Here is a 26,981-nt window from a genome sequence, read left to right on the forward strand (position 1 = left end):
ATCCATAGGCCCGGTATTCGAGAGAGTGAGACACGCTAGACAATCTTAATTCTATTATGATTTATCTCCGTTAGAAATATCTAGTTCCTAATTTCCCTCTCGGCTCTTCAGATATAACCTCTTTAATGACTTTTCCTTAGCGACAACAAAGCAGTCTTGGATCAGGGCAGCAGACTGGTTAGTCCGGATATTATAACTGAAATCATTTTCCACCTAGCCCCCCGGGGAAGCCCAGCAGCCCGTCGAAGCGCATCTGCATCTACAAGGGAGCGCCGGGTCACGGGCGCGGGTCCGAGCGACGTCCCGCCCACGTCCGCCCGCCCGCGTCCTCACCAGCACCGAGAAGCGCATGGGGATGCGGCCGAAAAGCTGCCCGGGGTTGGCGGCGTACAGCATGGCGTGGCACGAGTGGCTCCAGCCCGGCCCCAAGCGCATCGCCTCCACCCGGCTGATCTGCTTCAGCTCTGGCACCGCAGCCGACATCTTGTTACTACCCCCCGCGCCGCGGCACCTCCCCTTAAGTGCGTGCGCTGGCCCGCCCCCGCCGCACTGGCCAATCCGCGGGCAGCCGCGCTCCCTCCACCAATCGCTGACGCGCATCGGGACAGAGCCCACCGCGACGCGTCGTTGAGAGGCGCAGGGGCGTGTGCAAAGGGAGGGACGGCGCGCACCACGGCCGCACCCAATAGCCTCCGAAACCGGATGCCGGCCCAGCTCCGGGCACCACAACGCCCGGCAGGCAACGCGCGAGCCGAGCTCCACCTCCGCCTGCTGCGTGCGGAGCCTGCGGGGTTGGGGCAGTGAGGAGGGCAGCGGGGTCTTCCGAGACCACGTCGCCCGTGGCGAGGCCTTCCCCCAGCGCCTCCTGGGGCACGTGGGAAATTTGGGGGAAGGGTTCCCCCTCAGCCCAGCCTGCGCCCTCTCACAGTCTGGGAGCCCTCGGGGGATGTTCGACTGCCATGGAGGTGAGAGAGGCTCCTGCCACAGCCACTGCGCTCGCCAGCCGTGAGCCCGGCTTCTGGCTGAGTGGCACTCCCCCTGTGGGAGTGCACTGACCACCAGGGGCAGCTCCTGCATTGAGCGTCTGCCCCCTGGTGGTCAGTGCACATCATAGCGACTGGTCATTCTGCTGTTAGGTCGATTTGCATATTAGCCTTTTATTATATAGGACACACACACACACACACACACACACACACAGAGGCCTGTGGAGGTAACTTGGAGTTGTGTTTGCAAAGCTGGGGGTGGGGGTGCAAACAGTGCTGCCTGGCATTCTGGGGCACCATCTTTTCCCTACTGGGAAACCATTCACTGGGCAGGGAAACTCAAGCCAAGCAGAGGGCTCCCAGCTGGGCTCCAGCATCATGGCAGCCAAACCTGCCCCTCTAATCCATTCTCCACATGACATCAGGAGTGAGTCACTCTCTTGCTTAAAAACCTCTGTTCTTAGAATAAACCCCTGATTGCCCCTACAAAGTCTTGCGGTATCTGCAACCAAATCCCAGTTCCGACTCTTCGGCCACGTGTGCTTCTTTCCACTGGGTGGACATCCTGGGCTCACTCCTATCTCTGGGCCTTTGCACTTTCTGTGCCAGCTGCCTGGGTTGCTCTGCCAGACTATGGGTTAAATTAAGTCCCCCATGTGACCCCATCTTGGCACCTGCTGACTCTTCCTAATGGTAACCAAATTGAGGAAGATGTAGATTTATTTGTGTAGAGTCTCACTGACAAGCTCCCAGGGGCCTGGACCTTGTCCATCTTGCCTTCTGCTGGCACACAGTAGGTGGTCAGGAAACATCTATGGGATGAATCAGCGACACAGAACATGGTGCTGGGGACCACAGCAGCCTCTCACAAACCTGGAGGCCCTGGCTCCTTCTCTACCTGCTCAGAAGACTGAGCCGAATCCCCTGGAACCATTCGGTCCGATCCAAGAATCAGCACAGTGGCCACAACAGTAACCCTCACTCCCTCCTGGAGTCGGACCTCACTGATGTCTTACACATGAAACAGACTGCAGTCACAAGCTGGTGCTCGCACTGCTGTAAGGGGTCAGACCACCACTCGCCACTCAGCAGTCCGGCCTCTGACTAAGAAACAGGTGAGGTCCTGCAGTGCTACGCATGGAAAAAGGAATGAACAGGATATTGCTGGATGATTTTATTACTATAAATATACAGTAAAAAGGAACAAAAACTAGCCAATCAGAATACATCAAATGATAGCATGTTTAAGTCCAAGACAGGGTACTGCATCCTGTCATTTGGAGTACTGGCACCAATGCCAACGGCAAGAGGCCAGGGTGTTGGTGGGTGATGAGGGCGAGGAGAGAGACAGCCTGTATGTGTGCACATGTGCACCTATGAGCACACCAGTGGGCGGGAGTTGGGGGGGGGGGGAGAGACAGGGAGCCAAGCGGCTGAGGAAGGTGGCCTGAGTGTGGCCGAGAGCTGTGCATAAGGCAGCGCTCTGCTCACAGCCCATTGGAGAGAGAACAAGGACCCTACTGGACAAAGCCCCCAGCTGTGTGGATGCTCCCAGAACCATCATCCTCAGAAAGCGAGCTCCTCTGCACCCCCTAACCCAAGCCCCAAAAGTGTTGGCCCCTTGGGGAGCTGCACAGACCCACCCACCCACCAGGCCAAGGTCCCTGCTTGGGCAGCCTGTGCCTCCTCTGCTTTTCTATTGCCCAGGTGGTTTATCTTAAGAAAATGAGAGGCCACTTCAAATGGGACCCTTCACCAGGAGGCAGGTCCCACCACAGGAGCCCCAGACAGAACAAATCAAAGAGAAACACCGAGTGACATTTAAATGACACAGAGGGAGCAGAAAAGTTGCTCAGATCCCTCCCTGAGCGGGCGGACAAGCTGAGCGGAGGCCCCTCCACCTGGAGGGGGTCTGAGGACGTGTGCAAAGCCACCTCTGAGAAGGTGCAGGGCCTGGAGAGGGGCCACTGGACCAGTGGTCGGCAAACTCATTAGTCAACAGAGCCAAATATCAACAGTACGATTGAAATTTCTTTTGAGAGCCAAATTTTTTAAACTTAAACTATATAGGTAGGTACATTGTTATTAACTTAATTAGGGTACTCCTAAGGCTTAGGAAGAGCCACACTCAAGGGGCCAAAGAGCCGCATGTGGGTCGTGAGCCGCAGTTTGCCGACCACGGCACTAGCCCAACTGCTGCCAATAGGCTGTGCACTGCACCTCTGCCCCAGGGAAGAGTCGGGCCCAAAACCAGACCTGGGCCTCGAGTGCAGAAACGCAGGCTGCGCAGGGCCGCAGGGAAGGGCTGCGAGCTACACAGCCCTGCACGTAGGGCCTGCGCGGAAGGGGAAGCAACAGAGGACACAAAGCAGCAGTGCCAGCCAGGCCATGAACTCGGGGGAAGGGCACAGGCATCGTTTCCTTCATTGACCGTGACTCGGATCCCCCTTCCTTCCCTTCCCCAACAACAAGCCCCCCCAGTACTACCCCCTGGGAAGACAGTACTTCACCCACCGATAAATTCTCTCCTGCCGATTTGCTGAGTTCTCAGGGTGTCAGCCTCCCACTGGCTGGGGGGCTGGATAAAGCCAATCTGGGACATGTGGGTGGCCAGCCTCCAGCTCCAGCCATTCAGTCAACAAGAGATTTGGGGGAACTCAGAGCTCAGTGCCCGAGACAGAAAGGGGCTGTCCTTCATTGTGTACCATTTACAAATACAGAGACCGCAGGAAAAAAGGTTTGTCAGGGGGACAGTCCACTGTGCTCTTCAATCAAGGGTCGCAGGGCCCCTTGGAGCTGTGGCTATGAAGGGTGTGCAGATAGGGAGAGGCCAGGGGTCTCAATGGAGTCCAGACAGCCCCTTGGCAAAGTCTGGGGAGCTGAGGGCTCCATGCTGCCAGCCTGGCCAGGCTCTCAGAGTTGAGTCAGGCAGTGGCCTCCACGTCAGGACTGGGGCCACCAAACAGAGGCTAGGTGGGGCCAGTGGCGAGGAGGCTCCGGCGTCTTCATGGAGATGGACCTTCCTGCAGGTGGGAGCAGAGGGAGGAGGGTCAGGCTTGGACGAGCCTTCCCGCCTCACTTGCTCCCTTCACCCCTGCAGGCACCAGGTTCCTACCAACTTTAAAACCTGGAGGGCAGGGCCAGCCAGCACCCATCTCTGCGCATGCACGTCTGTGGTGCCAGCAGCAGCTGTAGCCCTGGAACAGAACAGGGCACCTTGGGCTGCTGACCCCCAGGCCTCCTGCCCTTGCAAGGTCTGTGCTCCTGGAAACTGACCAGCCAGTCCGCAGAGCTTCCTGACTAACTTAGGCTGGGACTGGTCGGCCCCAGGCAAAAGTGAGTGGACGTACAGCCAGTGCTCAGAGCAGACCCAGGAGCCTAGCCTGCCCTCCTCAGAGGCCTATTGTTACCACAGTTGCCTCCCCAATGCCGTGAAGTGCTCTGTCCCCGGACAGGGTGTCCCCTTTGCCTGGGTGCTGGTGTGAGGATCCCTGACTGGGGGTTGCAGCAGCAGAGGGACCAGCACACTTTTCAGAGCTGCAGAAAGCATGGTCACCCACCCACCCACTTGAAGGTGGGCTCCACTGGCGTCTTCACGTAGCAAACCAAGCAGTGCGTCTGCCACCAGTCGTCTGCGACACAGACCCTCGGGTAAGGGGACTATTTTCGTAGGCGCTGTGGCTGTGTGCAAGTCAGCTCTGCCAAGCGAAGTATATTTCTCTGTAGCGCTGACCTGTTTCCTACTTCTGGAGGTTTTACCTAAATTGCAACACTGAACATCTTCCAGAGTGGATCTGGGACCAGCTTTATAAAAGTGCGGGACCCTGCCCTGGCTGCTGTGGCTTAGTTGGTTGAGCGTCATCCCGTGCACCAAAGGGTCATTGGTTTGATTCCTGGTTGGGGCACATGCCCGGCTTGCAGGCTAGATGCCCAGAATGGAGCGTGAGGCAGCCAATCGATGTTTCTCTTTCTCCCCCTCTCCTTTCCTTTCTCTCAAATCAATAAAAACATTTTTTTTTAAAGAATAAAAGTGCCCGACAGAGGGTAAGATTTGTCAGAAGAAATGTGTGAGGAGGACAAGAGGTTTTTGTGGGAATGTAAGAGCAGTCGTTAAAACAAGTGGACAGACACCACAGTTGGGGCTCAGAACAGCTGACCAGGAGGAAGGCCAGACACCAACCTGACCTGGTGTCTCCAGCTGGGGCTGCTGGACTCTGCTGCCAAGAGTCCTGCTAGAACGTTCCACACCACACTCATCTGAGAAACCCAGGGCCACCGAAGGCACCAGGCTCTGTATCATCAGACTTCCCAGAGCCACTAATGTCACATGAAGGAGGGGAAGGGGGCCCAACACATATGGCCTATGTCTCGGTGGTGCTCTTGGAACTGCCTTCTGTAAAATGTCTGTCTGGGTCACCCAGGTAGGAGGCACCTCCCTATCATGCGGGGAGTCAACCTCATATGACTTGCTAATAGACTGATATGAGTATGCTGGTGGTGTTCTGAAAGGTTCCAGAGGTGGGGAGGGGGACAGTTTAGTAGCAGCAATGATGGGGGTCTCAGCTAGGGTTGGGTCCCCATTCCTGGGGCCCTAAAGGCTGGAACAGCCTGACTAGGCAGCCTGGTCCCGATGGGAGAATTTCTGGCCCCAAAGCCAGCATCACACCCCCCAGGACTACCTCTTTGGGGCAAAGGGGCAGCAGCGCTGGGAGAGCTCTGGATTTAGAATCCAGGACCCAAGGGAAGACAGGATGTGGAGGAGGCTGGGAAATGGGGAGGAACCCCCTGGAGGGAGCAGGAGAGGGAGAGGCAGCTGGGGGATTTCCTCGCTAACCCCTACCAAGGATGCCCCTCGGAGCCACCCACCACGAGCATGGCGGCGGTCACGTACCAGCTTACTCCTCGATGCCAACAGAACAGGAGTCGGGTGCCTGGGCTGTGCAGAGAGAGACAGAAGCTGGTTAGCAAAGGCTCAGACAGCACACCCCACAGCAGATGCACTGACCTTAGGACAGTGGCCCTGAGAGGGTGGGGACTGGAAATGAAAACCCACACCAACCGATGTGCTGGAACAAAAGACGGGCATCGGCTGAAAATGTATTTCCTGGGGAGTGCTGGGCCAATTCTTACGCAGAGAAACTCAGCCTGTGGAAGGATTGGGGGGCCGGGCAGTGCTGAACCCCGCTGGAAGGTGGAGCCCAGGAAGGGCTGTGGGGACACAAGCATCTAGGTTTTCCATTTATAGATTCCCCCAATGTCATTTTCCCCATCAACAGGGAACACTAAGAGTCACTAAATAATGCTTCATCCCTCCGGGTGGCTGTGCAGTTGTTATAAAGAATGAAGACACCCCAGTGTACGTGTTCACATCCTTAAACATACATGTGAAAGATGCTCAGGATCTCCCCTAACTGAAACAAGCCAGTAGCAGAATAGCGGGCCCAGCATGTGACTAGAAGGCATGGACACGTGCTCACACAGCTGTGCGCCCCTGTGAGGACCCCTGCCCACCCCCAGCTGCAATCAGTGGTGCCTGTGGAGAGCAGGTGCAGGTTGCTAACAGCACCCGCTTCCTGTCTGAGCTCTGAGAGGTGCTGAGATCCCACCCTGCCCTGCAGACTGGACAGGCGCAGAGCCAGGGTGGAGCCGGGCTCAGGAGCCGGACACTGCCCACCTCACTGTCCAGTCAGGCCCTGAATGCAGACTCTGGCCTCTCCTCCACCACTTCCATAACCAACTGCTTCCCGCCCCACATGTCAGCTAGAGCAGGGGTCCTCAAATATTGTATTTGTTCCCGTTTTGTTTTGTTACTTCAAAATAAGATATGTGCAGTGTGCATAGGAATTTGTTCATAGTTTTTTTAAACTATAGTCCGGCCCTCCAATGGTCTGAGGGACAGTGAAATGGCCCCCTGTTTAAAAAGTTTGAGGACCCCTGAGCTAGAGGCTCAGGGGCTCAAGAGCCAGAAGTCCTGGTCTCACCTGTAGGCCGAGCCCAGCAGCTACGGCCTGTCCCAACCCTGCAGACCCCTGAGCACTCTGGGCCACTCGAGGAGCGAAGGGTGAGGGGTGGCGCTGCAGAGGCTGTGTGGGCATCTGCCTTAGGGATCAGGCCTCACACTCAGACATGTCCTAAGCCCCTATGGCTCCGGCCACCACAGAAGACCTTTCACTGAGCATCAGAGGGGGCCTGTGGATTCTGAGCCTCCTGTCCACCCCACACCGCAGCTCAGGTCAAGGACTTTGGGCCCAAGGAGGCCAGAGTGGAGGCTTGTGGCTCCAGAAAGCCCAGTCCCTCTCCTGGCCACCTCCCCCCAATTTGAATCACAATGAAATACTTGAAGTCCTCTCAAAGAACTTACTGGAATTCTGTGTTACTCTAAGGTATGCTTTTACCCATGGGTGTCCCTATGGGCAGGCCCATATGTGCCACTGAACCAACAGCTGTCCTGCTTCCTCACACACCTGGTGACCCTCTGTCTGCAAAGCCACTCGCTGCTCATCCAGAAGCCAGATGAGGGCAAGAGGCCCTTCCAAACCAAAGCATGTCACAGCCCCCAATGCTCAAGCCAGCTCCCCAGGGACCAGGCAACGATGGCTCCAGGGACAGGCAGGAGAGCCCCCAAGGGCTCCCCGGCCATGTGGCAGGAGCCAGGCTCTCTAGGGGCAATGTAACTATTTATTTTGATTCCAGAGCCTCAGATGGTATCCTAGCAGGTGCCAACATGAGCATCTGAGAGCCCCCCCACTCCTATCGCCCATCTGTGGAGCCCAGGATTTGAAGCCGAGGATTCTGGCCCAGAGGAGCAGAGAGCAGAGCAGCTGAGGCCAAAGGGCCCTGGGCAGAGGCCTCAGAAAAGAGAAGAGAAGCAGGACTGTTCCCAGCTGCCTCGAGCCTTGCTGGCACCCAACACACCAGCCGGACCTGCTGCACCCTGGCGTGGGATACCCTGCTTCACCAGGGACCTCCAGCAGGTGGAGGAAAGCTGGTGTCAGGCCTAAGGCAGGCAGGTGGCTTTGTTCATAGCTCCCTGGGGTAGAGGTCCAAGCATGCCAGAGCCATGGGTGCAGGAAGATATGGCAATGCAGATGGACGGGGAAAAGGACTGTGTCCTTAAACACAGCCTTTCCTGCCTTCCTGAAGCTGAGCTGGCTCTGGGCTGCAAAGAGGCCTTGGCACAGGCTCTGCCCCAAAGAGTCAGGGGCTGCAGGAGGGGCGACTATGGAAACTGAGCCTGGCTGTGCTATGGGGACTGATGGAAGGAGCATGAACTCAGAGCCAGAGAGAGGGGGGCAGGCTCCCCACCGGTCAGCTCCTCCCTGAGTAGTCAGAGCACCAGTAGGCCCCCAACTTCATGAGGATGGTCACAGCACCATCCCAGGCTGGGCAGGTCCCGAGCCCAAAGACTGAGTGCTATTACCTGGAAGGTAGATGTCGGTAGGTGGGCCAGGCTGGCAGCAGCCACAGGGCTCAGGGCTGCCATCCTGGAGGACGTTCTCAATGGAAGGTACACGGCTCCCTGCAGAGGAGAGAGCAGGTCAGGGACCCACTAGCAGGGGTGGGCTGGGCCACTCCTCTGGCTGAGATCCTCAGGAGCCCGCCTTTCATTCCCGAGGGCACTGCAGCTGCTGGGGCCCTTGGTCTCCTGACTCCCCCTCTGCTCTCCCTGGACCCTATTCTCCCTCTCTTTTCTTCTCTCACACCCCCAGTATGGGGCTTCTGTTTTATTTTTATCAATAAAAAAAAAAATGCCCAAGTTTAAAAAACAAGATAAAATGGTAACAGATATAACTCTCTGTTGATCTTCCTGGGTGAGCAGGCTGACAGCCCCTGGTCCACACACACTGCAGCAGGTCCTGCGTGGACACGCCGATGGGGGCCTCCAGTGTGGCTGCTCCTCTCACACATCAGCTCTCAGCCTCAGGCCTGCACGGTTCTCTCTCCTACAGAAAGGGGTCTGGCCCCTGTGACAGGGCACAGCAGAGGCTGCCCAGTCCCAGCACATGCTTGGCACCAGCAGGAAAAGCCAACCCTGAGGGAGGTGGGGAGCCAAGGCCTGAGAGGCAGAAGGGCTTGCCCTGCACCAGGCCAGGCAGGCAGGGATGGCACAGTGCTTCCAGGAACAGACACCCCTAAACCTGGGCACCACCCGCGGGGTGGGGGGCTGCTTCTGGAAGGGATGTGGGCCCCCACAGTGCAATGCTGGCCAGGGGACCCCCGGCAAGAAGGGGTTACAGCAATGGAGCGTCTGTGGGTTATTTTGGGGTCTTTTACCAGATTGCAGGCTTGGGGGGCAGCCAGCAAGGGCCACTCCTGGCTCTATTACCTCTAAATTAAGTGGCCTTGGCCTCCTCCAAAACCAGCCCTGAGCCTGTTTCCTCACCTGCCCACACTGGGGAGAAATGACCAAGACAGCAGAGAGATGGCGTCTCCCCAGCCAGCAGAGGGAAGCACCTCATTATGTCCCACAACCACTGTGAGGTCAGGCAAGGTCATCCCCTGACTCAGAACCAGCACATGTGCTGGGCGGCTGGGTCCTGACCCTGTAGGTTGCTACGTACTAAAACTTCCATCAAGAGAGGAGCCAGCCCCCCACTCCCACACGGGAGACCTGGACCTAGCTGAGCCCTCTGCCCACACAAAGGCCCTGGATCTGTCCAGGTGCTGCAGGACTACCAAGGGATGGGAACAGCTCAAGGCCAGGCCGGGAGAGCTGACCACGTGCAGAACGATCCAGGTGGGATAGAAAATGGCCACACTACCCGATGCTGATGGCGGGAGGGAAAACCAGGAGCGGCTGCGGGCTGTCCTGAGACACTGTGCAGTGGTTCCCAGGAGAAACCCTAGGGGATCTGAGCTGGAAACCTCTGCCCTCCCGACAGGCAGCACTGGAACCCTGCCCTTCAGAAAAGAGGGCTCACCTTGCTTTAGCGATGACCTCTCGTCAACCTCCTCCGTGAGGAAACTCTAGGAAACAAGGGAAAATGAGCCTGGAGCTATGGTGCTGACCCAGGACTGGTGCCAACCTCCACTGAGTGAGGGCAGGGCAGGGCAGGCCCGGGCACACCATGAAACAGGTCTCAGAGGCAAACAGCAAGCAGTGGGGACTCAGATCTCAGGTGGGCAGGACCGAGGGGCGGCCAGGACGGGAACTCACCTCTGGGGAGCTGCTCAGCACCAGCCCAGCCCCACTCGGCAGGGGAGGGGCGTCCGAGTCCTGGGAGAGCTTCTCCTCGTCCTCTTCGTGGATGGGGGACGATGGGGACCGCAGGGTGCTGGGCAGAGAGGAGGGTAGAAGACAAGTGGGTAGAAAAGTGACCTTACCAACGCCAGCTCCACCTGAGGGTGAGCCTGCATATGTTGCCTGGAGCTGCGGGCAGATGCGCCCGGGGAGTTGTGGGCATCAGCAGAATGCCAGCAGGGTGCTAGCTAGCAGCATGGAGGCTGTCCACCTGGGCACTTGCAGAGGCCTAAACACGGCTTTTTATTTTTATTTTATTTTTTAATATATTTTTATTGACTTCAGAGAGGAAGGGAGAGGGAGATAGACAGAAACATCAATGATGAGAGAGAATCATTGATTGGCTGCCTCCTGCATGCTCCCCACTGGGGATTGAGCTTGCAACCCGGGCATGTGCCCTTGATCGGAATCGAACCCGGACCCTTCAGTCTGCAGGCTGACACTCTATCTACTGAGCCAATCTGGCTAGGACCTAAACACAGCTTTTTATTTCCAGAAGGAGAGGACAACCGCGATGGTGTACTTCTGGGCTGGAGGGCTGGGCAAGGGAGGCAGCAGGAGATTCCCAGGATTCTGCATCTTTGGAGTGAGCCTGCCATGTGTATTAGTCATGGGGCCACAGTTGGTTTTATGGAACCTGTGCCTTCCTTATACTTCCCCAGTAAAAAGCCAGCATGTGTGTGAGGAAAGACTCCGAATCAAGGCCGGCTGCAGGGCCTAGCAAGTGTCCAAGGAGCCATGATGGGCCCTGGGATGACAATCCTGGTTCACCAGTCGCACAGCAGGATGTGCCCATGTGACCAACCCCCAGAAAGTCCCAGGACCCTGAAACTCAAACAGCTCTCCTGGTGCAACAGCGCTCACGCCCCTGCGGTTGGCCTGGGACAGGGAGGACACCGGCGCCTCTGGCCTCCACTGATGCATTTCACTCCTGCTGCCTTTGCTGAGATCAACCTTACCCGGGAGCCTAGCCCACTACTGGTCTTGTTAGTCTTTCTGGTGATCACCAAACAAAACACGTTATAAAATTATTTAAAACTACAAATCACCTTGCTTTGCACTTCTTTTCTACTAGCATACGCCTCCTGGGCCCTGGCCCACAAGCAGGCGGGTGGGTTCCCAGACACCCTTCCCAGAGGGAATCCCGGCCTCGGCCCTGGCCTCACCTGTCGGGGGATTTGCTCCGAGACTTGCCCTTCTGGTGGCTGCTTTCCATGATGCGATCAAGCCCAGCAAGTGGGCAGCTGGCCTGGGACAGACCATCCGAGACGCCCGAGTAGGTGATCTCTTCGTACAGGGGAGCCGAGGGGAGGGCCGGGGAGATGGCCCGGAGGCCGTTGAGCGCCTCAAGCAGAGAGATGGGCTCATAGCCCGGCGGGATGCTGTCCGAGTTCTGAGGGGACAAGAGCGGGTGAGGGAGGGGTTGGCTAGGCTCCCTGCCCACTGCCCGGGCTTATGCCCGAGATGGTCTACTTCCCAGCACCTGCTTTCTGACCATCTCCTGTGGTCTCCACCTTCCAGGGGTTTAAGTCCTCCCTCCGCAGAGGGCGCCAGGAGCTCTAGAGCAGCACCAGACGCCTGCCCAGGGATCCCTTGCCATCAGTGCAGCACAGCCTTGAACACCAAATGCCCATTTGACAGGAAGGGAGAGGGCATCTGGAAGAGCCACCCCATTCCGAGCCTCAGACAGCCCCGACCTGGCTTTGTGTTCCTGCTGGGCAGGGGGCAGAGAGTGAGAGGGGTTAGTGAGAGGGGCAGGTGGAGAGCAAAGCCATGCCAGAGTTGAGAGAAACCAGGGAACCACGTTCTAGACCAGGGAGGGCCTGGTCCCTGGGGAGCTCTGCCCGACAACACAGACATCTGGCCCAACACGAGATCCTCGGTGGACCTGGGCAGGCATCCAAGGGATGATGTGTGATTCTGATGGGCCCCCTGGTTCAGAACCTTGGTTTCCCCCTTGCTGGGAATAAGTCACATCAACAGGCTGTGTCTGGCTTTAGGGTTAAAGGTGAAGGGAGAAGGGAAATGCTCGGGTGCTGGGCATGGCAGTGCTGGGCCCCTGCAGAGTGGGGCAGCCACCTGTCCTCACTCACATTAAATAAGGTGAAGGGCAAATGTCCACAGTGCTCCCTACCTGAAACCCTCACCTGCCCATCTGTTTCTTTAATGTTTTTATTGATGCTTTAGAAAGAGAGAAACATCAATCAGTTGCCTCCTGCACGTCCCCTACTGGGGATCGAGCCAGCAACCTGGGTGTGTGCCCTACCAGGAATCAAATTAGTCATTTCTTGGTACACGGGACGATGCTCAACCAACTGAGCCACACCGGCTAGGGCCACCTACCCATCTGACTGGCAGGAAGGAAGGTGGTAAAGCAATCCTGGGACCATAGAGGAGGCAGGGGGGTCAGGATGGGGGTCTCTTGCCCTCAGCAAGCACCTCCCGGTCCCCAGGTCACCTGAGCCAGTGGTGCCCTGCATTTGTTCCCAACCCATCTTCAATTTAAAGGTAAATAATTACTCTGAACACCTTCAGCCCCCATTAAAAGAAAACACCTATCTGTAGGTTGACTCCCCAGTGACTCCCACCTCTACGCTTTACCAGAGGCCCAGCCTGGCTGCCACACACTCTCCGGCCCCCAGCCTGCTCCTTGAAATGCAGGGAAAATGCAAGAAAACCAAATCTTTGGCCCAAAGAGCTAAAACCCAAGGGGCAGAGAGCAGGGGGTGTAGAATGACAAGCAAGCGCTAGGAGTGCTATTTGCAAAATCTAGCCGCCACATTAGTTCCACCTCCATCATTCCACTGCCAGCAAGAAACAAAAGGGGAACGAGGGCACTGGGACCACAGACAGAGCAGAGCTGGCGGGAGGGGCGGCCTGAGGCCGGTGTGCCTGGCAGGGGGGATCCAAGAGACTGGCTTTTTGCCGACAGACCTCGAGCTCTGCTTGTTCCACAAAACTCCTTTTCTGAGCAGGGAAGCCGGGGACTGGGGAGAGTGGATTTGACAGATTAAATCAACCAAACACGTCAACCTGGGGTGAAAATGACTTCCCGTACTTGTCATTGGCTTAATAATCAGGGTGAGGGGCAGAGACACGGCCACAGGGCCAAACACACTTACAGTTTCCCTTTTAGGTTTCTTGCTGGCCAGTGAGGCAGGGTGCGACTTTGATTTTTTAAAGGGACACTGTCAAAATAAAAATCATACATTTTACAACTACTACCCTCCGTACGGCCCTGGAGCTGGATGGCTGGGGTCGGTCTGGTCTGCTGGCTGTGGGAGTGCCGCCAGCCTGCGCTTCGCAACTTCACATGCACATGAATTGTGGGGACCTCGCCAAAATGCAGGTTTGGCCTCAAGGGCCTGGCTGGGAGCTGTGCTGCTGGGGGAGTCCACCCTCACCCAATGCCCACCCGCAGTCTGGGTCACCTCGAGTAGCAGCAGGTCCTGGGAAGGGGGGTGTGAGAGTGGTTGGGTGCTCCACACAAGTGGGCCTGGCTGGGCAAGGGGAAGGGACATGCGGGCCTCTTAAACTTATCACCAACTTCCAAGTCCTAATGGTGGGTGGGTAAAAAATCAGCCCCAAATCACCCCAACTCATTGGAGAAAATGCCTAGTTTGGGCTCTTCTGGTACGACGTGGAAATGGCTCCGACAGGTAACAGGGCGGACAATAACCACCCTCGGGAGAGGAAGGCACTGGCGGTCACCATCCAAGCCCCAGCCCGCCCTGCACTGTGGGCAGCATCACAGCTCCCAGGCCAAGAGGGGCAAACAGAACCTGGGAGAGTAACACGCAAGCGGCAATAAAACCCATCACCTGAGCAGCCACCCCTCTGTGAAATAGAGTCCTCCCTTCCCAGAGCGAATCACACTCAAGTGCTATTCTCTCTCCTAAAACTCATTGTTGGAGGAAGTGTGCAGTGTCTGTAACCAAGTCCAATGTCAAACGAGTGGGGGGCCTACTCTGAGTCATAAACCCTGATGTCCACAGGGCCCAGCAGGCAAAACAGACAGTGTGGTTGCCCCAGGAGAAGGGGAGGTGATGGGGCTCACCCCGGGGGCAGCCTTGCCTTTGCTGCAGCTTCAAGACGACACAGTCAGATTTTGAAAGGTAAGTCATAAGTCTGAGTTTTAAGGGAAATTTCCAGAGTTTTAAACAGTAGCCCAATTTTCAGAAACAGTATATGGGCCGAATACATAACACCCGCTGGCCCAGGGCAGGAGCCCATCTTCTGGGTGCGCCAATCCGGAGGGTGCGAGTCCTCTTTTCTTTTTAGGGAGTTGGCAGGACCTCTAGGAATCACTAGGTCCAAACACCCTCAGTTGGGAGCCAAGAAAACAGACTCACAATTGACAACACTCGTGGACAGCAAGGACCTGGGAGCCTGAGACCCGGACCTGCCCGGCACCTGCTCCCTGGTCCTTCCTCCCCATCTGTCTACCTCGGCCTCTCCTCTCCACCCCCTTCCCCACCTCTGTCTGTGTCTCTCTCTCTCTCCATGTCTCTTTCTACGTCCTTCTCCCTAACCATCTCGTAAGTATCTCCCTTTCACTCTTATCCCTACTGTGTCTCTGCCTCCGTATCTATCTCCTGCCCTATCTGTGTCTGTCCACATCTCTGCATTGTGTCTCTACTTCTCTGTCTGTCTCTCGCCTGTTTCTGCCCGTACATCTGTCTCGCTGTCTGAGTCTCTGCCCACCTCTCTCCAAAGCCAGAGCTCAACATCCCTCGCCTGCCTGCAGTAGGTCCACCTCATCGTTTCTCAGGAGCCAGGGCAGGGGCGGTTGCTGAGGGGCCCTGTGTACCCAGGCTGGAGAGGTAGGGAGAAAAGGCACAAAGGGCATGTTACAGTCACCCTGTGAAGGAGACCTCACTTCCCAAACACGAGGAGTGCCTTTGGCTGTCTGACTTGGTGGAGTGATGGTGACAAGCACTGTAGCTCTAGCTCCTGTGGGGCCATGCAGGGCAGATGAGGACAGAGGCCCAGAGAGCCAGAGGTGGAGGTGCTGGCCAGACAGCCTTGGTCCTGGCCAGGTATTGCTCCAAGGGCTGGGCCCAGGTGGCCTCCTTCCAGCCACCTGACCAAGTCAGCCCCGCTGGGAGCCAGACACTGTCCTAACAGGAAGGCAGGCCCTGGAAGCATCTGGATGCCTAACAAGAAGGCAGGGCTTCCTCCAAACCCCTCTCCCTCCAGCCCTACGCCCCCCAACGCAGGACGGAAGAGGCACTTACAGAGTGCTCATCGTGGTCCACGCTCTGGGCCAGAACGGGGCTGAAGGAGACGGGGGACAGGGCTCCTGGCTTCTTCCTCACCGCCCGGATCTGCAAAAGGGCCCGGAAAGCTGTACAGAAAGGAAGGGCTGATGTCAGGCAAAGAGCAGCCAGTTCCAGCACCACTGAGACCCGCCCAGCTGCGGGGACACTGACCACCACCCACACCACAGCGATCCCAGGACAGGCCATGTTTCCAATTCAGGTAGAACAGAGGAAGACAGAGGCCAGGACAACGCTGCCCCAGCTCAGTGGAGCTTTAGAGGCGGCAGGCAGGACGCAGCCAGTCTCTGACCTGCCACACCTGACTGTACTCTAGACAGTGAACATGGCTTCAAGTTACACCTGCCAACCAGCAAAAAGCACACAGCGAGCCCTGGACACTGCGAGTCTCTTCCTGGAAGTTACAGTGACCACAGGCAGGCAGACATGTGTATGTGGACATTTGTGTTGGCGCAATGTCTACACAGGTGATGGAAGGAGAGGTGACTTGGGTGATGAACACACACTACAGTGCACAGATGATGTGTTGTGGAATTGTGCCTGAAACCTGTATAATTCTGTTAACTAGCATCACCCCAATAAATACAATAAAAAGGAAAAAAATGCTGTCCAGTTCTAACCTCACTGCCAACACCTGCCTGGAGCACCCTTCCCGGCCGTCCTGAACGCCCCGTTTTTCTGGAGGCAGACTTTTGAGACCTGAACCTTTCACATGCCCGCAGCATCGCCGTGGGTGTGAACTACCTGCATTAACCACCAGACTCCCATTCGCTGCGAACCAGGTGGGAGGCTGATGCCTGCCAGTCTCAGTGCCCGGCTGCCCTGGTGCGGGGTCCCCACTCACGCAGCCGGCAGATGGGGCAGTTGCTGGCCTGGTAGCGCAGCGTGTCGGCACAGGAGTTGCACAGGCACAGGTGGCGGCAGGGCAGGATCAGCGTGTCCCGCAGGTCTGACAGGCACACCACGCACTCATTGCTGTTGTCACTGTTCTCCTCGTCTGAAGGCTGCAGGGACAATGAAGGCTGAGGGTCAGTGGCCGGGGGCCAGCTAAGGGGCCGGGAAGGGGTCTTCCTGCTCCTGGCTGCCCCACCAGCCAGCCCCCACGGCCCCTGGGGGCAAAGGGAAGCCCACGAGGGTGGAGGAAGGTCGCTGCAGAGCAGGACGCCTCAGTAGCTGGCCCAGAGTCACGCTCCCTGGGCACCAGGCGCAGATCCAGCCCAAGCCCACCCCACAGCACAGAGGAGAATATGGAGCCCCGCCCAACACACTCCCCAAATCAAGAAACTCAGGTCTATTTCTATTCCCAAAACCAAAGAAAAAATGTGGAAGAGACACAACACTAGGAACACATCTTCCAGAAGGAACCCACTTATTTGGCTAAGACAAACAAACAAACAAATCAGACAAGTCTAACTTGTTTGACATATTTTCATCCAGTAATGGCAGCTTCTGGAAAACAAAATGTGGATCAAGAGGCAGCAACATTCTAAAACAGGGATCAGCAAACTACGGCCTGCTCTGTTTCTGTAAATAAAGTTTTATTGAAATACGGCCTCCCCCGGTTGTTTCCATAGCGCCTGGCTGCTTCAGTGCTCTAATGGCAGTGTGAATATCCAATGGACACATGCAGGCCAGTCACATTGGAAGTATTTACTATCTGGCGCTTCACTGAAAGTCAGTGACCTCTGGTGTAAAACATGGGAATCAAGCAGAGAGCGCTCATCTGAGGCCCGGGCCTGGCCAAGCTGCCCTGTCCTGCTTCTGGCCAGTTCCTGCTGGTGTGTGAGACTTCTGGAGATTTTTAAAAGGCAGCAGTTCCATTCGTGCCTTTGAAAAAGGTGACAAAGGCACTGGCTGAGTCTCTGCTAACTTCCTGGCTGTGCCAGACACACTCTGCCAGCCACCACCCTCTGTCACAGCTATCCAATGGAGCACCCCTCTCCCCACATACCACAGGGGCTCGAGTCGGGGGAGGAGCCAGCCGGCAGGGCAGCGGGGCTCACCCAATGGTTTTGAGAACAGAAAGGCCAAGGCGGCACTGGCTAAGCCCAATCGGGCAAGAGGGGACCCCACCAGCCAGCAGCCCAACGATGGTAACAAGCCACTGAATTTGCTGGAAAAAGGACAATGTAACTGAATTGTTAACTCCTGTTAAAAAGTTAAGAAAAAATTATGGAACCTGGGGTCCCAGGACCTCCAGGGGAAGGAGTGGAAGGGAACTGGCTCATCTACATCGACCTGCAGGGTCCTTCCTGGCCGGGGCTGGGGGCCCCAGGCAAGTCATTCTCATGAGCCTGCTTCCCTGCAAGAGAAGGGCAAGTGGGGAGTGAGGCCAGCCTGGAGTCACAGTGCGCACTCACCACAGCACATACCTTCGTCTCCTGGTTGTTCTTGTTCTCAATGCCATAGATCTCCTGCAGCAGGTAGCTGACCCGGTCTACCTGGAGAGCAAAGAGGCATCTGGGCACTTGCCAGCCCCCACTCAAGGGCTCCTCAGCACCACCTCCCCAACACCAGGTTTGGGTCCTGGAAGCAGGCACAGTTGGGAATTCTTGTCCAGTCCCAACCCCAGAGAGTGGGTCCAATGCCAGGAGAGGGGCAGGGAGAAACTGCTACCTGCCCAGCCCAACTAGTAGCACGGGAGTAGGGCTGGGGCCCGGGTGGTCCTGTCCGCCAGAGAGGGCTTGGAGCCAAGCTTCACACAGGCCCAGCAACCATACCCTCTGCACACTTACTGTCCTCAACCTGGAGAGAAGGCACTATGGACTCACCCATCACCACCCCCACAAGCATGACCAGGTTCAGGCCTCACCCTGGCCACGTTTAAAAGTGGTCTGAGCCGAAACCGGTTTGGCTCAGTGGATAGAGCGTCGGCCTGCGGACTCAAGGGTCCCAGGTTCGATTCCGGTCAAGGTCATGTACCTGGGTTGCCGGCACATCCCCAGTGGGAGATGTGCAGGAGGCAGCTGATCGATGTTTCTCTCTCATCGATGTTTCTAACTCTCTATCTCTCTCCCTTCCTCTCTGTAAAAATTCAATAAAATATATTAAAAAAAAAAAAAGTGGTCTGAGCTTCTGCGTTTCCCATAGTTCCATGGACACAAACATGCCTCCTGAGAGCCATAGTCCTCTCCCAAGACAAGTGCCCTGACCATCCCTAGGATCCCCAGCCCTTCTGCAACCGTCAAGTCTGGATCTGCCAGAGTTCCCCTTACCCCTTTTAAAAAACGAACCAACACCATTCCTGGGTGGCTTATACACCTGAGCAGCTACCTACAAGGATAACCTAACCATGGACTGGAAACAGGCCCCACCATGGCCATGGTTAAAATCAGTCTCAACATTAAGAGGCACAGTTCAGGGGACCCCATTCTCTCAATGTTCACTGTGTGGAGGACACCAGAATATTTCATCCTGGTTTAGGACCATGGATTACTGACTGAAAAGCTGTACTTCTCTACAGCTCCCACTTGTTCCAAAATACTCCATCTTTCCTCTCAAATATTAAGTAAATCCATTTTTGCCCCATACTGAGGTATTTTCCATAATTTGTGAGGAGAAGGAAGCGGGGAGGCTTTGGTCTGAGTTTTCTGTTTCCTTCCTCTGTCCATTCGTTCATTCAGCAAACAGTTACTGGAAGCTTATGATGTTCATGCTGGACAAGACTCAGGGCTACCCCAGTCAATGCTGCTGTGCATGGTAGGTATGCAGTACACACGCACCCGATGACCCCGACCCTGACTTCCCAGAGCCCACAGCGATGACAGACCCGTCAACAGGCCTGTCACCAGCTACCTACAGCCACCTTGGTGGGCAGGGAAATAATCCACGGAGACTACACATATGTCTTTTGAATCAAAAGGGCTCATGACATTTCCTCTGACAGACTTACAATTTGCTTCTGCTTCAACGGCTTCACGGAGAAACTGCCATCCACATGCTGCAGGGAGGAAAACACAGGTTAACTCGGCACTGCTCAGCCAGCTGAAGACCGTTCCTTGGTCAGTCCACATCCATGGCTGGAGAGAGGAGGGGCCGCATGAAGCCTAAAGACCCAAATGCGGCCTCTGACCTGGCCTCGACACTACCCTGAGAACCTTCTAAAGATACCACCTCCTGGGTCCCACCCTGACCTGTAAAGCCAAACCCTCCCTGCGCAGCTCTCAAGCACACTCAAGGTTACAGCCACCAGCCAAGTTCTGATGATGGACAAGAAGCAGCACCTAGACGGCAAGAACTAGACCCCAGTCCTGGCCCTCAAAGGGCTTGACCTAGTCAGAGACACAGCCCAGAACATGCACGTGCTGGGGCAAGTGGTCCTGCCCACCGTGGAAGGCCTGAAGCCAAGCATCATGCGGGAAAACCCAAAGGTCTAAACACCGTGAGAACAAACTAGAGCAAACGTGTTCAGTGGTAACTGGGAGACATACTACTCAGAGTCGACAAGATTAATTAAGGTACGAGATCAGATCTTACACCACCACCAATTATCCTTCTGAGTCAACTGAGACTAGCACGTGCATTTTCTGGGAAAGCTGATGGGTTCCTACAGAAGTTTCTAGTATGTTGGACTCCAAAAATAATGCAGTTTCTCACTGAGCTCTAAACTGGAAGCACAGAATGAAATGTTTGCCAGCGATGGCCCATCCGCCTCAGCCAAAGAAGCAGATGGGTAAATAGTTCCTGTCGCTTCCAGCCAGGCTTAGGGAGCACAGCTGGCACCCAGAACTGGAGAGGCAGAGGGCCAATCTCTGCTCGGGCACTTGGCTTCGCCTCCGCCTCAGAAGGCCAGCGAGAGCACTGGGCAAAGGGGCCAGAAAGGTCTCAGGCCTGGCTATATTGACCTCTGGGCATCTGGAATGACCCGGATCACAGGAATGGGCCAGGCTCTGCACGTAGGATCTCAGGGCTGCAGACACACAACCGGCTGAAGAAGCTGGGGGTCAGCAGGATGCCCAGGAGTGGTGGGAATTCCAAAACAAGTAGACTGAGCCTGGTTTCCTCGTGGGGTCCTTAATGCTCATCCAAATAGGCCACAGACTGGTGCCAAAAACACTACACAGAGCGCCAACCAATGTCAGAGAGCACTGGGGGTAGGCTGTCAGGCGCGGCATTTTCAAACACAGGACATACCCCACTACCTCTGTTAAAGGTCTCAGTGAACAGGGACCCTGTCCCAACACAGTGGGGGACTTGCTTGCTGCGTGGATGACACGGAACTGCCTAGCCCGAGAACCAGTAGTGACAGGCCAGTGGGACTATCTCTGGACCCAGCAATGTCCTAATGTGGAGACAGTGGTGAGGCAGACCATCCTTGCCATCAACTGTGCCCGCAAACACAGCCATAACACATGAACACCGGGGCAGCCTGGGGACTCGGGTCTTTGTGGAAAGAAGGGGCAAACACCAAAGTTCAAAAATATCTAATGCAGACTAAAGGCACTACTAAATGAATCCTCTCACATAAATGGCCCCTTTACATGTGGGGTATCCCCTCTTTTCCCTCCACCACCCACAGAGGTCTAGGACCATACTATGCAGGTGGCACCCTCGCCCACCCCACCAGCATTCACTGAGCATCTACTGCATACTGAGGCCAACAAACTAGGGGCATTCTACCCTCCTGGACATCAGATGAGCGAGTACAATGAATGACTGCCCAAAGTTAGGCAGGCCCCAGTGGAGAGGGAGGCCTGCCCAGCCCCGAGGGACCAGGGGATGCAGCCTCCTGGAGGTGAGGCAGGACCACTTGTGAATGTTCAGGGTCCATGTTGAGAGGTTCCAATGACACTCAGGATCCTGGGTCTGGTGGGAAAGGCCTCGGCCTTAGGAGCTGGAGGCTTGGACAATCCCCTCAAATCCCCGAGGGAAACTGGTCTGACCAGAGCCCTCCCAGGCATCCCGTTCCGGGTACTGGCAAGTTATAGGGACTTGTAGCGGACTGGCTTCCCAGAACATGCCTCACCACACAGCACAGGCCTGATGGTGACGCTCGAATTCAAGGCCCAGCCTCCTGAGATGCATCATCTCCCCGGGAGCCTGGATCGACTAGGGAACCTTCCATCTGCCCTGGGCCTCAGGCACTAAGCCCACATGGGCTGGCATAACCCCCAAGTTCAGACTTCTGGTCTCAAAACACCACCTCTTTGCCCACAGCTCCCAGGTCAAGGGGCAGGATGGCACTTACCTTTTCAAAGGCAGCCAACAGCACGTGGGCGTGGCCAGTCACCTCCACAACTGCCCCGGAGAGAAGAGAGAGAAGAAAGCACTCAGAGAGCTGACGTGCCCCACCCCACCTTCCTTCTCCTTCCTCGCAGCAGTGCTTCCCCGCTCTCAGCCTAGAACCTTCCTCCGCCTGGGGGTCCCGACCTCCCTCTGGCTCACATCTCTCCCCTCCTCCAAAGTGACCACTCTTAACACCTGTTGTCTCACTCTGAACAAAAGGGACATTTCAGGCAGGCTGAGGAGCCCTGGCAGAGCTCCAGCATTCACACCCCAGGCTGGGGGCCTGAAGCCCACAGCAGTGGAAGGGAGATTGGGCAGGACTGGCCGGGTCAGTTAGGAACCCAGCATGGCCTGAGGAGGGCCTGTCTAGATCTCTGCTGGTCTCTGCTAACCATCTCCATCATTCCACTGCAGGGCGGACACCAGAATCAGAGGCTGTCTAGCTGATGTTACTGCCATGAGAGCGAGGCGTTGGCAGAGGGCCTTGCCACTGCGGGTGGGGACCGGCTGGCCAGGAATTCCTGAGCTGGAGTGAGGCCCCACAGCCCCAGGTAGGAGAAGTACCAAGGGGGCCCCAGAGCGGAGATGGAAAGCTGGTTCTAAACCTGCTAAGAAGGCTTCCCCATCCTTCATCACTTCTGAATACATTCCTCCCTGCCGACAGTGGGGAGGGCCTCAGGAAATGGTTCTTCTCACAAGGTCCACTCGCTGGAAGGGAGTAGGAAAGGAAAAAGGCTTCTCACCGTCTCCTTCGTCCACCACGGCCTGGATGACCACTGGAAACACTCCCCGGTCCAGGTCAAAGTTCAGCTGAGGAGAAAAGGTGGCGAGATGGGTCAGACTGCACTGGAGAAGGTGCAGGGAGAGTGGCATCACAGCAGAGCTTGTGAGGACAGACAGCAGCGAGGACAGAGTCTTGGCTGTGCGTGCACGCGCGCGCGCACACGTGTGTGTGTGTGTGTGTGTGTTAAAACAGATAAAAATGTTTAAAATGGCAAGTTTGTATTCAATTCTATGGCATTAAGTACATTCATAAGGTCTTGTAACCATCACCACCATCCATTTCCAGAAGGTTTTATCATCCCAAACAGGAACTCTTGTCCCCATTAAGCTACTACTCCCATCGCCCCCGCCACACACACACACACACACACACACACACACACACACACAGACTCTACTCTGTAAGAACTTGCCTGTTCTGGACATTTCATAGAAACGGAATCATTCGCTCTGTCTTTTGTGTCTGGCTTCTTTCACTCAGCATGCTTTCTAGGTTCACCCCTGCGACGGCACATCAGCTCTTCCTTCCTTCTCGAGGCTGAGTAATGTTCTGCTGCGTGGCTAGACTGGTCACCTCTAACGGACATCTGGGTTGTTCCCCCTCTGGCTGCCATGGCCAGTGCTGAGATGAACAATGCGGATAAGCAGCTGTTTGAGCCATTCTCAGTTCACCTGGGCACACCAGGCGTGGAAGGGCTGGGTCACATGGGACTGTGTTCAACCTTAAGAAAGGCGCCTGGTGAGGCCCCAACCCAAGATGGAAGGAAAGCAAAGGGACCACGTGGCTGGTCTGAACTCGAGGAGAACCCTCCCGTCACTTCTCCTTCTCCAGCTTCACTCCCTGCGGTCCCAGCTGCTCTCAGGCTGACGGCCACGCTCCTCCCAACACGTCCACGTGGGCGTGGCCTCCAGATCTGCTGGCCAGTGGGGGCTGTGGGGCAGGTCACACCAAGCCCACAGGAGAGAGACAGCTACTGAGGGCACCCACAGCAGGGGCTGCACAGGAGAGGCCTAGAAGGTGCCCGTGGGTCCCTGGCCGTCAGTGGGAGGCAGGACTGGGAAAGGAACCAGGTGCTGGGACAGGGTCAGACCCAGAACTGCCAGGTTGGAGCATAGCTCCCTAACCCAGCCTGTTTCCCCATCTAAAAGAGGCATAAAAGCTGCGTCTAGCCGAAACCGGTTTGGTTCAGTGGATAGAGCGTCGGCCTGCGGACTGAGGGGTCCCAGGTTCGATTCCGGTCAAGGGCATGTACCTGGGTTGCGGGCACATCCCCAGTGGGGAATGTGCAGGAGGCAGCTGATCGATGTTTCTCTCTCATCGATGTTTCTAACTCTCTATCTCTCTCCCTTCCTCCCTGTAAAAAATAAATAAAATATATTTTTTAAAAAAATTTAAAAAAGCTGCGTCTAATGCAGCGGTTCTCAACCTGTGGGTCGCGACCCCTTTAGGGGTCGAACGCCCCTTTCACAGGCGTCGCCTAAGACCATCGGAAAACACATATATAATCATATTGTTTTTGTGATTAATCACTATGCTTTAATTATGTTCAATTTGTAACAATGAAAATATATCCTGCATATCAGATATTTACATTACAATTCATAACAGTAGCAAAATTCTAGTTATGAAGTAGCAACAAAAATGATTTTATGGTTGGGGGTCACCACAACATGAGGAACTGTATTAAAGGGTCGCGGCATTAGGAAGGCTGAGAACCACTGGTCTAATGCAAAGGCTCTGAGCATGGTGCCTGGGAGAGCACACAGTGAGCACCAGCCATTCGAAGCTGCATGTGTTCGACAGCAGGAGCCAAGGCAGGCAGGCGGAAAGACACAGGGCTTGGACCCCAGGAACAAAGGACTTCGTGGGGACGTGTGCAGGGCAGCTACATGTGGGGAGGTGTCCGGGCCCACCCAGGCCTCATGCTTCCACAGCTCCAGGGTGGAAGGGCTGCACCAAGGAAACTGGGACTTATAGGAGGAGGGACCACCTGTCTGCCCTGCTCTCTTGCTCTGAGATGATTCTTGGGAGAGGGGATCACCCAAGACAGGAGTCACATGTCTGGGGACAGGGTTCCTCTGCAAGCTTGTTCCTGCCCTCCCATCCTGAGTCAGGGCACAGGAGCAATCTTGCCAACGACCATCCCAGTTACTCTGGTGACGATGACACTGAGTGTGATACACAGGTGCTGCCCTCTCAAGGGCTGTAATTAAGCCCAGAAGGAGGTTGTTCAGGTGACAGAGCCAGATCGGGAGCAAAGCTTTGTGCAATTCATCCCATGTACTTCCGGCCAGCTTTGGGAATATAATCCTTGGCGCTGATGTCGGTGCCTTAGAGCAGCCACCAAGTAATCTGCATTATCTTTCTCCCCTGCACAATAAGCCAAGTGCTGCCTCAGTACAGCTGAGTCTTGTTTTGCTGTTGAATTAATAGCGGTGGTCTGGAGAGGTGTGTGCGGTGGCTACACCACCAGCAGACAGGGACTCTGGACCCTCTCTCCTTCTGTCTCTATGGCAGATAGAGCTCACGATGGACAGTCCAAGCTAAGTGAGCACTGTGTACAAACCCCTGAGGGAGCCTGAGCTAAGTGAGCACTGTGTACAAACCCCTGAGGGAGCCTGAGCTAAGTGAGCACTGTGTACAAACCCCTGAGGGAGCCTGAGCTAAGTGAGCACTGTGTACAAACCCCTGAGGGAGCCTGAGCTAAGTGAGCACTGTGTACAAACCCCTTAGGGACAGCCTGAGCTAAGTGAGCACTGTGTACAAACCCCTGAGGGAGCCTGAGCTAAGTGAGCACTGTGTACAAACCCCTGAGGGAGCCTGAGCTAAGTGAGCACTGTGTACAAACCCCTGAGGGAGCCTGAGCTAAGTGAGCACTGTGTACAAACCCCTGAGGGAGCCTGAGCTAAGTGAGCACTGTGTACAAACCCCTGAGGGAGAGTCTGAGCTAAGTGAGCACTGTGTACAAACCCCTGAGGGAGCCTGAGCTAAGTGAGCACTGTGTACAAACCCCCTGAGGGAGCCTGAGCTAAGTGAGCACTGTGTACAAACCCCTTAGGGAGCCTGAGCTAAGTGAGCACTGTGTACAAACCCCGGATGGACACCCTACAGATAGGATGTTCCTACATCCAGGTGCCAGATGGGAAACCCACACTTGCAGAGGTAGCACAATCTTGCCCAGTGCTTCATGAGAGCCAGGGTCACCTCCAGGCCTGCCCACCTGTGTCCTCAGTTCCTGAGATAGGCCCCAGGACACCCTTGGTATTTTCATCCTTGAGACTCTGCTCTTATTCAACCTGCCCCAGATCTGTCTAAATCCCACAAAAAAGGTGCAGACAGCTTCTATTGACCTGTCTAGCTTTTCAGATGGCAGCACCCCAATTTTCCTTGGGGAATTTTGGAAACGACCTTTCTCCCACCCTGGGTTTGTGCTTGGCCAGAGGATGGCACAAGCCTGCCTCAAGTGGGGTTCATTCATGCACTCTGGGGCCCAAGCTGCTGATCTAGCGCACAGCCTGAGATAAAGGCCAGCTCATGCAGGGCAAACCCCGCCCTGATGACATGGGCCCTAGAGCAAACCACAAACCATCCAGCTTTTCAGAATCTAAGCCAATAATTCCTGGTTTTCTTTTCTTAAGCTCGACTTAGGTGTGTTTCTGTCTGTTACAACCAAAAAAGTTCTGACATAGACAGATGTCTGTTGCAGCAGCCCTCCCAGTGCCTCTGCTAACATTCAGCTTGGCGATCACATGCTGTCAACAGAGCCAGGCCTTTGGTCAACTAATTCAGGAAACTCCAGCAAAAACCTACACTGGCCTTTGGTCAACTAATTCAGCGGCCTTTGGTCAACTAATTCAGGAAACTCCAGCAAAAACCTACACTGGTCAGCCCAGTGCTGGGCCAGGGGAACAGAGATGGAGACAAGGGGGATACTGTGACCCCAGATCTCCCTGGGCACCTGGAGTGCCTTGACAGAATAAGCCTCCACACACACAGGGAGGGGCCCAAGAAGTGTGGGGACCCGGGGAGCGAGAACCATCTCCCCGACAAATTCCTGCTCCACACAGTCACACACCAGAGCTAAGCATGCTGGAAAAGGAGAGAGGCTTCCACCCACCACAGAGAAGCTGAGGGAGATGTTTATTTTTACTGCAAGGAGAGCAGCTTTCTTAGGGAAAAGCAACCCCCTAAATCAGGAGGCAGAACCAGGCAGCTGATGCCAGCATGAGTCACTGACAGGCTTCCTGGCTCATTCTTTGTTCTTTCCCTACATGGCCCTGGCGGGGGCCTGGCACTCTGGCACAGAGATCCTCCCCACCAGACAGGGTCTTTGCAAACCCCAGGTCAGATGGACCCAGGAAAAAGGCAAAGAGCAGAAGAAGAAAGGGACGTGGCTTTGACTAAAATAAATGGAACCCCCCAAGGGGGATAGTAGGGAAACCAGCAGAGAAGCCACTCCAGCTTTG

At 55.7% G+C, this 26,981-nt stretch overlaps 2 protein-coding genes across 8 annotated transcripts in view; both read right to left on the reverse strand.

Moving 5' to 3' along the window:
- The window catches only part of NUDT16L1 (nudix hydrolase 16 like 1), a 6,292-nt gene extending 5,778 nt beyond the window's left edge, over positions 1–514 (reverse strand). Inside the window, exon 1 of the mRNA XM_023755241.1 lies at positions 334–514. Coding sequence (XP_023611009.1) covers positions 334–483 — 150 coding nt within the window. The 5' untranslated portion in view covers positions 484–514. The remainder of the gene's footprint in view (positions 1–333) is intronic.
- A 1,631-nt stretch (positions 515–2,145) lies between these two features.
- MGRN1 (mahogunin ring finger 1) overlaps positions 2,146–26,981 on the reverse strand; it is a 53,996-nt gene continuing 29,160 nt past the window's right edge. For 3 of the 7 annotated variants that reach the window (XM_023755243.1, XM_014457271.2, XM_014457275.2), the window contains 13 exons: positions 22,475–22,541; positions 21,694–21,743; positions 19,399–19,446; positions 17,867–17,947; positions 16,351–16,510; positions 15,465–15,574; positions 13,350–13,415; positions 11,394–11,620; positions 10,144–10,261; positions 9,908–9,953; positions 8,407–8,505; positions 5,878–5,922; positions 2,146–4,009 (listed from right to left, as the gene is read on the reverse strand). In XM_023755243.1, coding sequence (XP_023611011.1) covers positions 5,882–5,922; positions 8,407–8,505; positions 9,908–9,953; positions 10,144–10,261; positions 11,394–11,620; positions 13,350–13,415; positions 15,465–15,574; positions 16,351–16,510; positions 17,867–17,947; positions 19,399–19,446; positions 21,694–21,743; positions 22,475–22,541 — 1,113 coding nt within the window. In that variant the 3' untranslated portion in view covers positions 2,146–4,009; positions 5,878–5,881. Of the gene's footprint in view, positions 4,010–5,852; positions 5,923–8,406; positions 8,506–9,907; positions 9,954–10,143; positions 10,262–11,393; positions 11,621–13,349; positions 13,416–15,464; positions 15,575–16,350; positions 16,511–17,866; positions 17,948–19,398; positions 19,447–21,693; positions 21,744–22,474; positions 22,542–26,981 lie in introns of all 7 variants that reach the window. The other 4 variants (XM_014457272.2, XM_006090403.3, XM_014457273.2 and 1 more) reach the window with 4 other exon arrangements.

This window comes from Myotis lucifugus, unplaced genomic scaffold, assembly GCF_000147115.1.
Source record: "Myotis lucifugus unplaced genomic scaffold, Myoluc2.0 scaffold_72, whole genome shotgun sequence".
Classification (NCBI taxonomy): Eukaryota; Metazoa; Chordata; class Mammalia; order Chiroptera; family Vespertilionidae; genus Myotis; species Myotis lucifugus.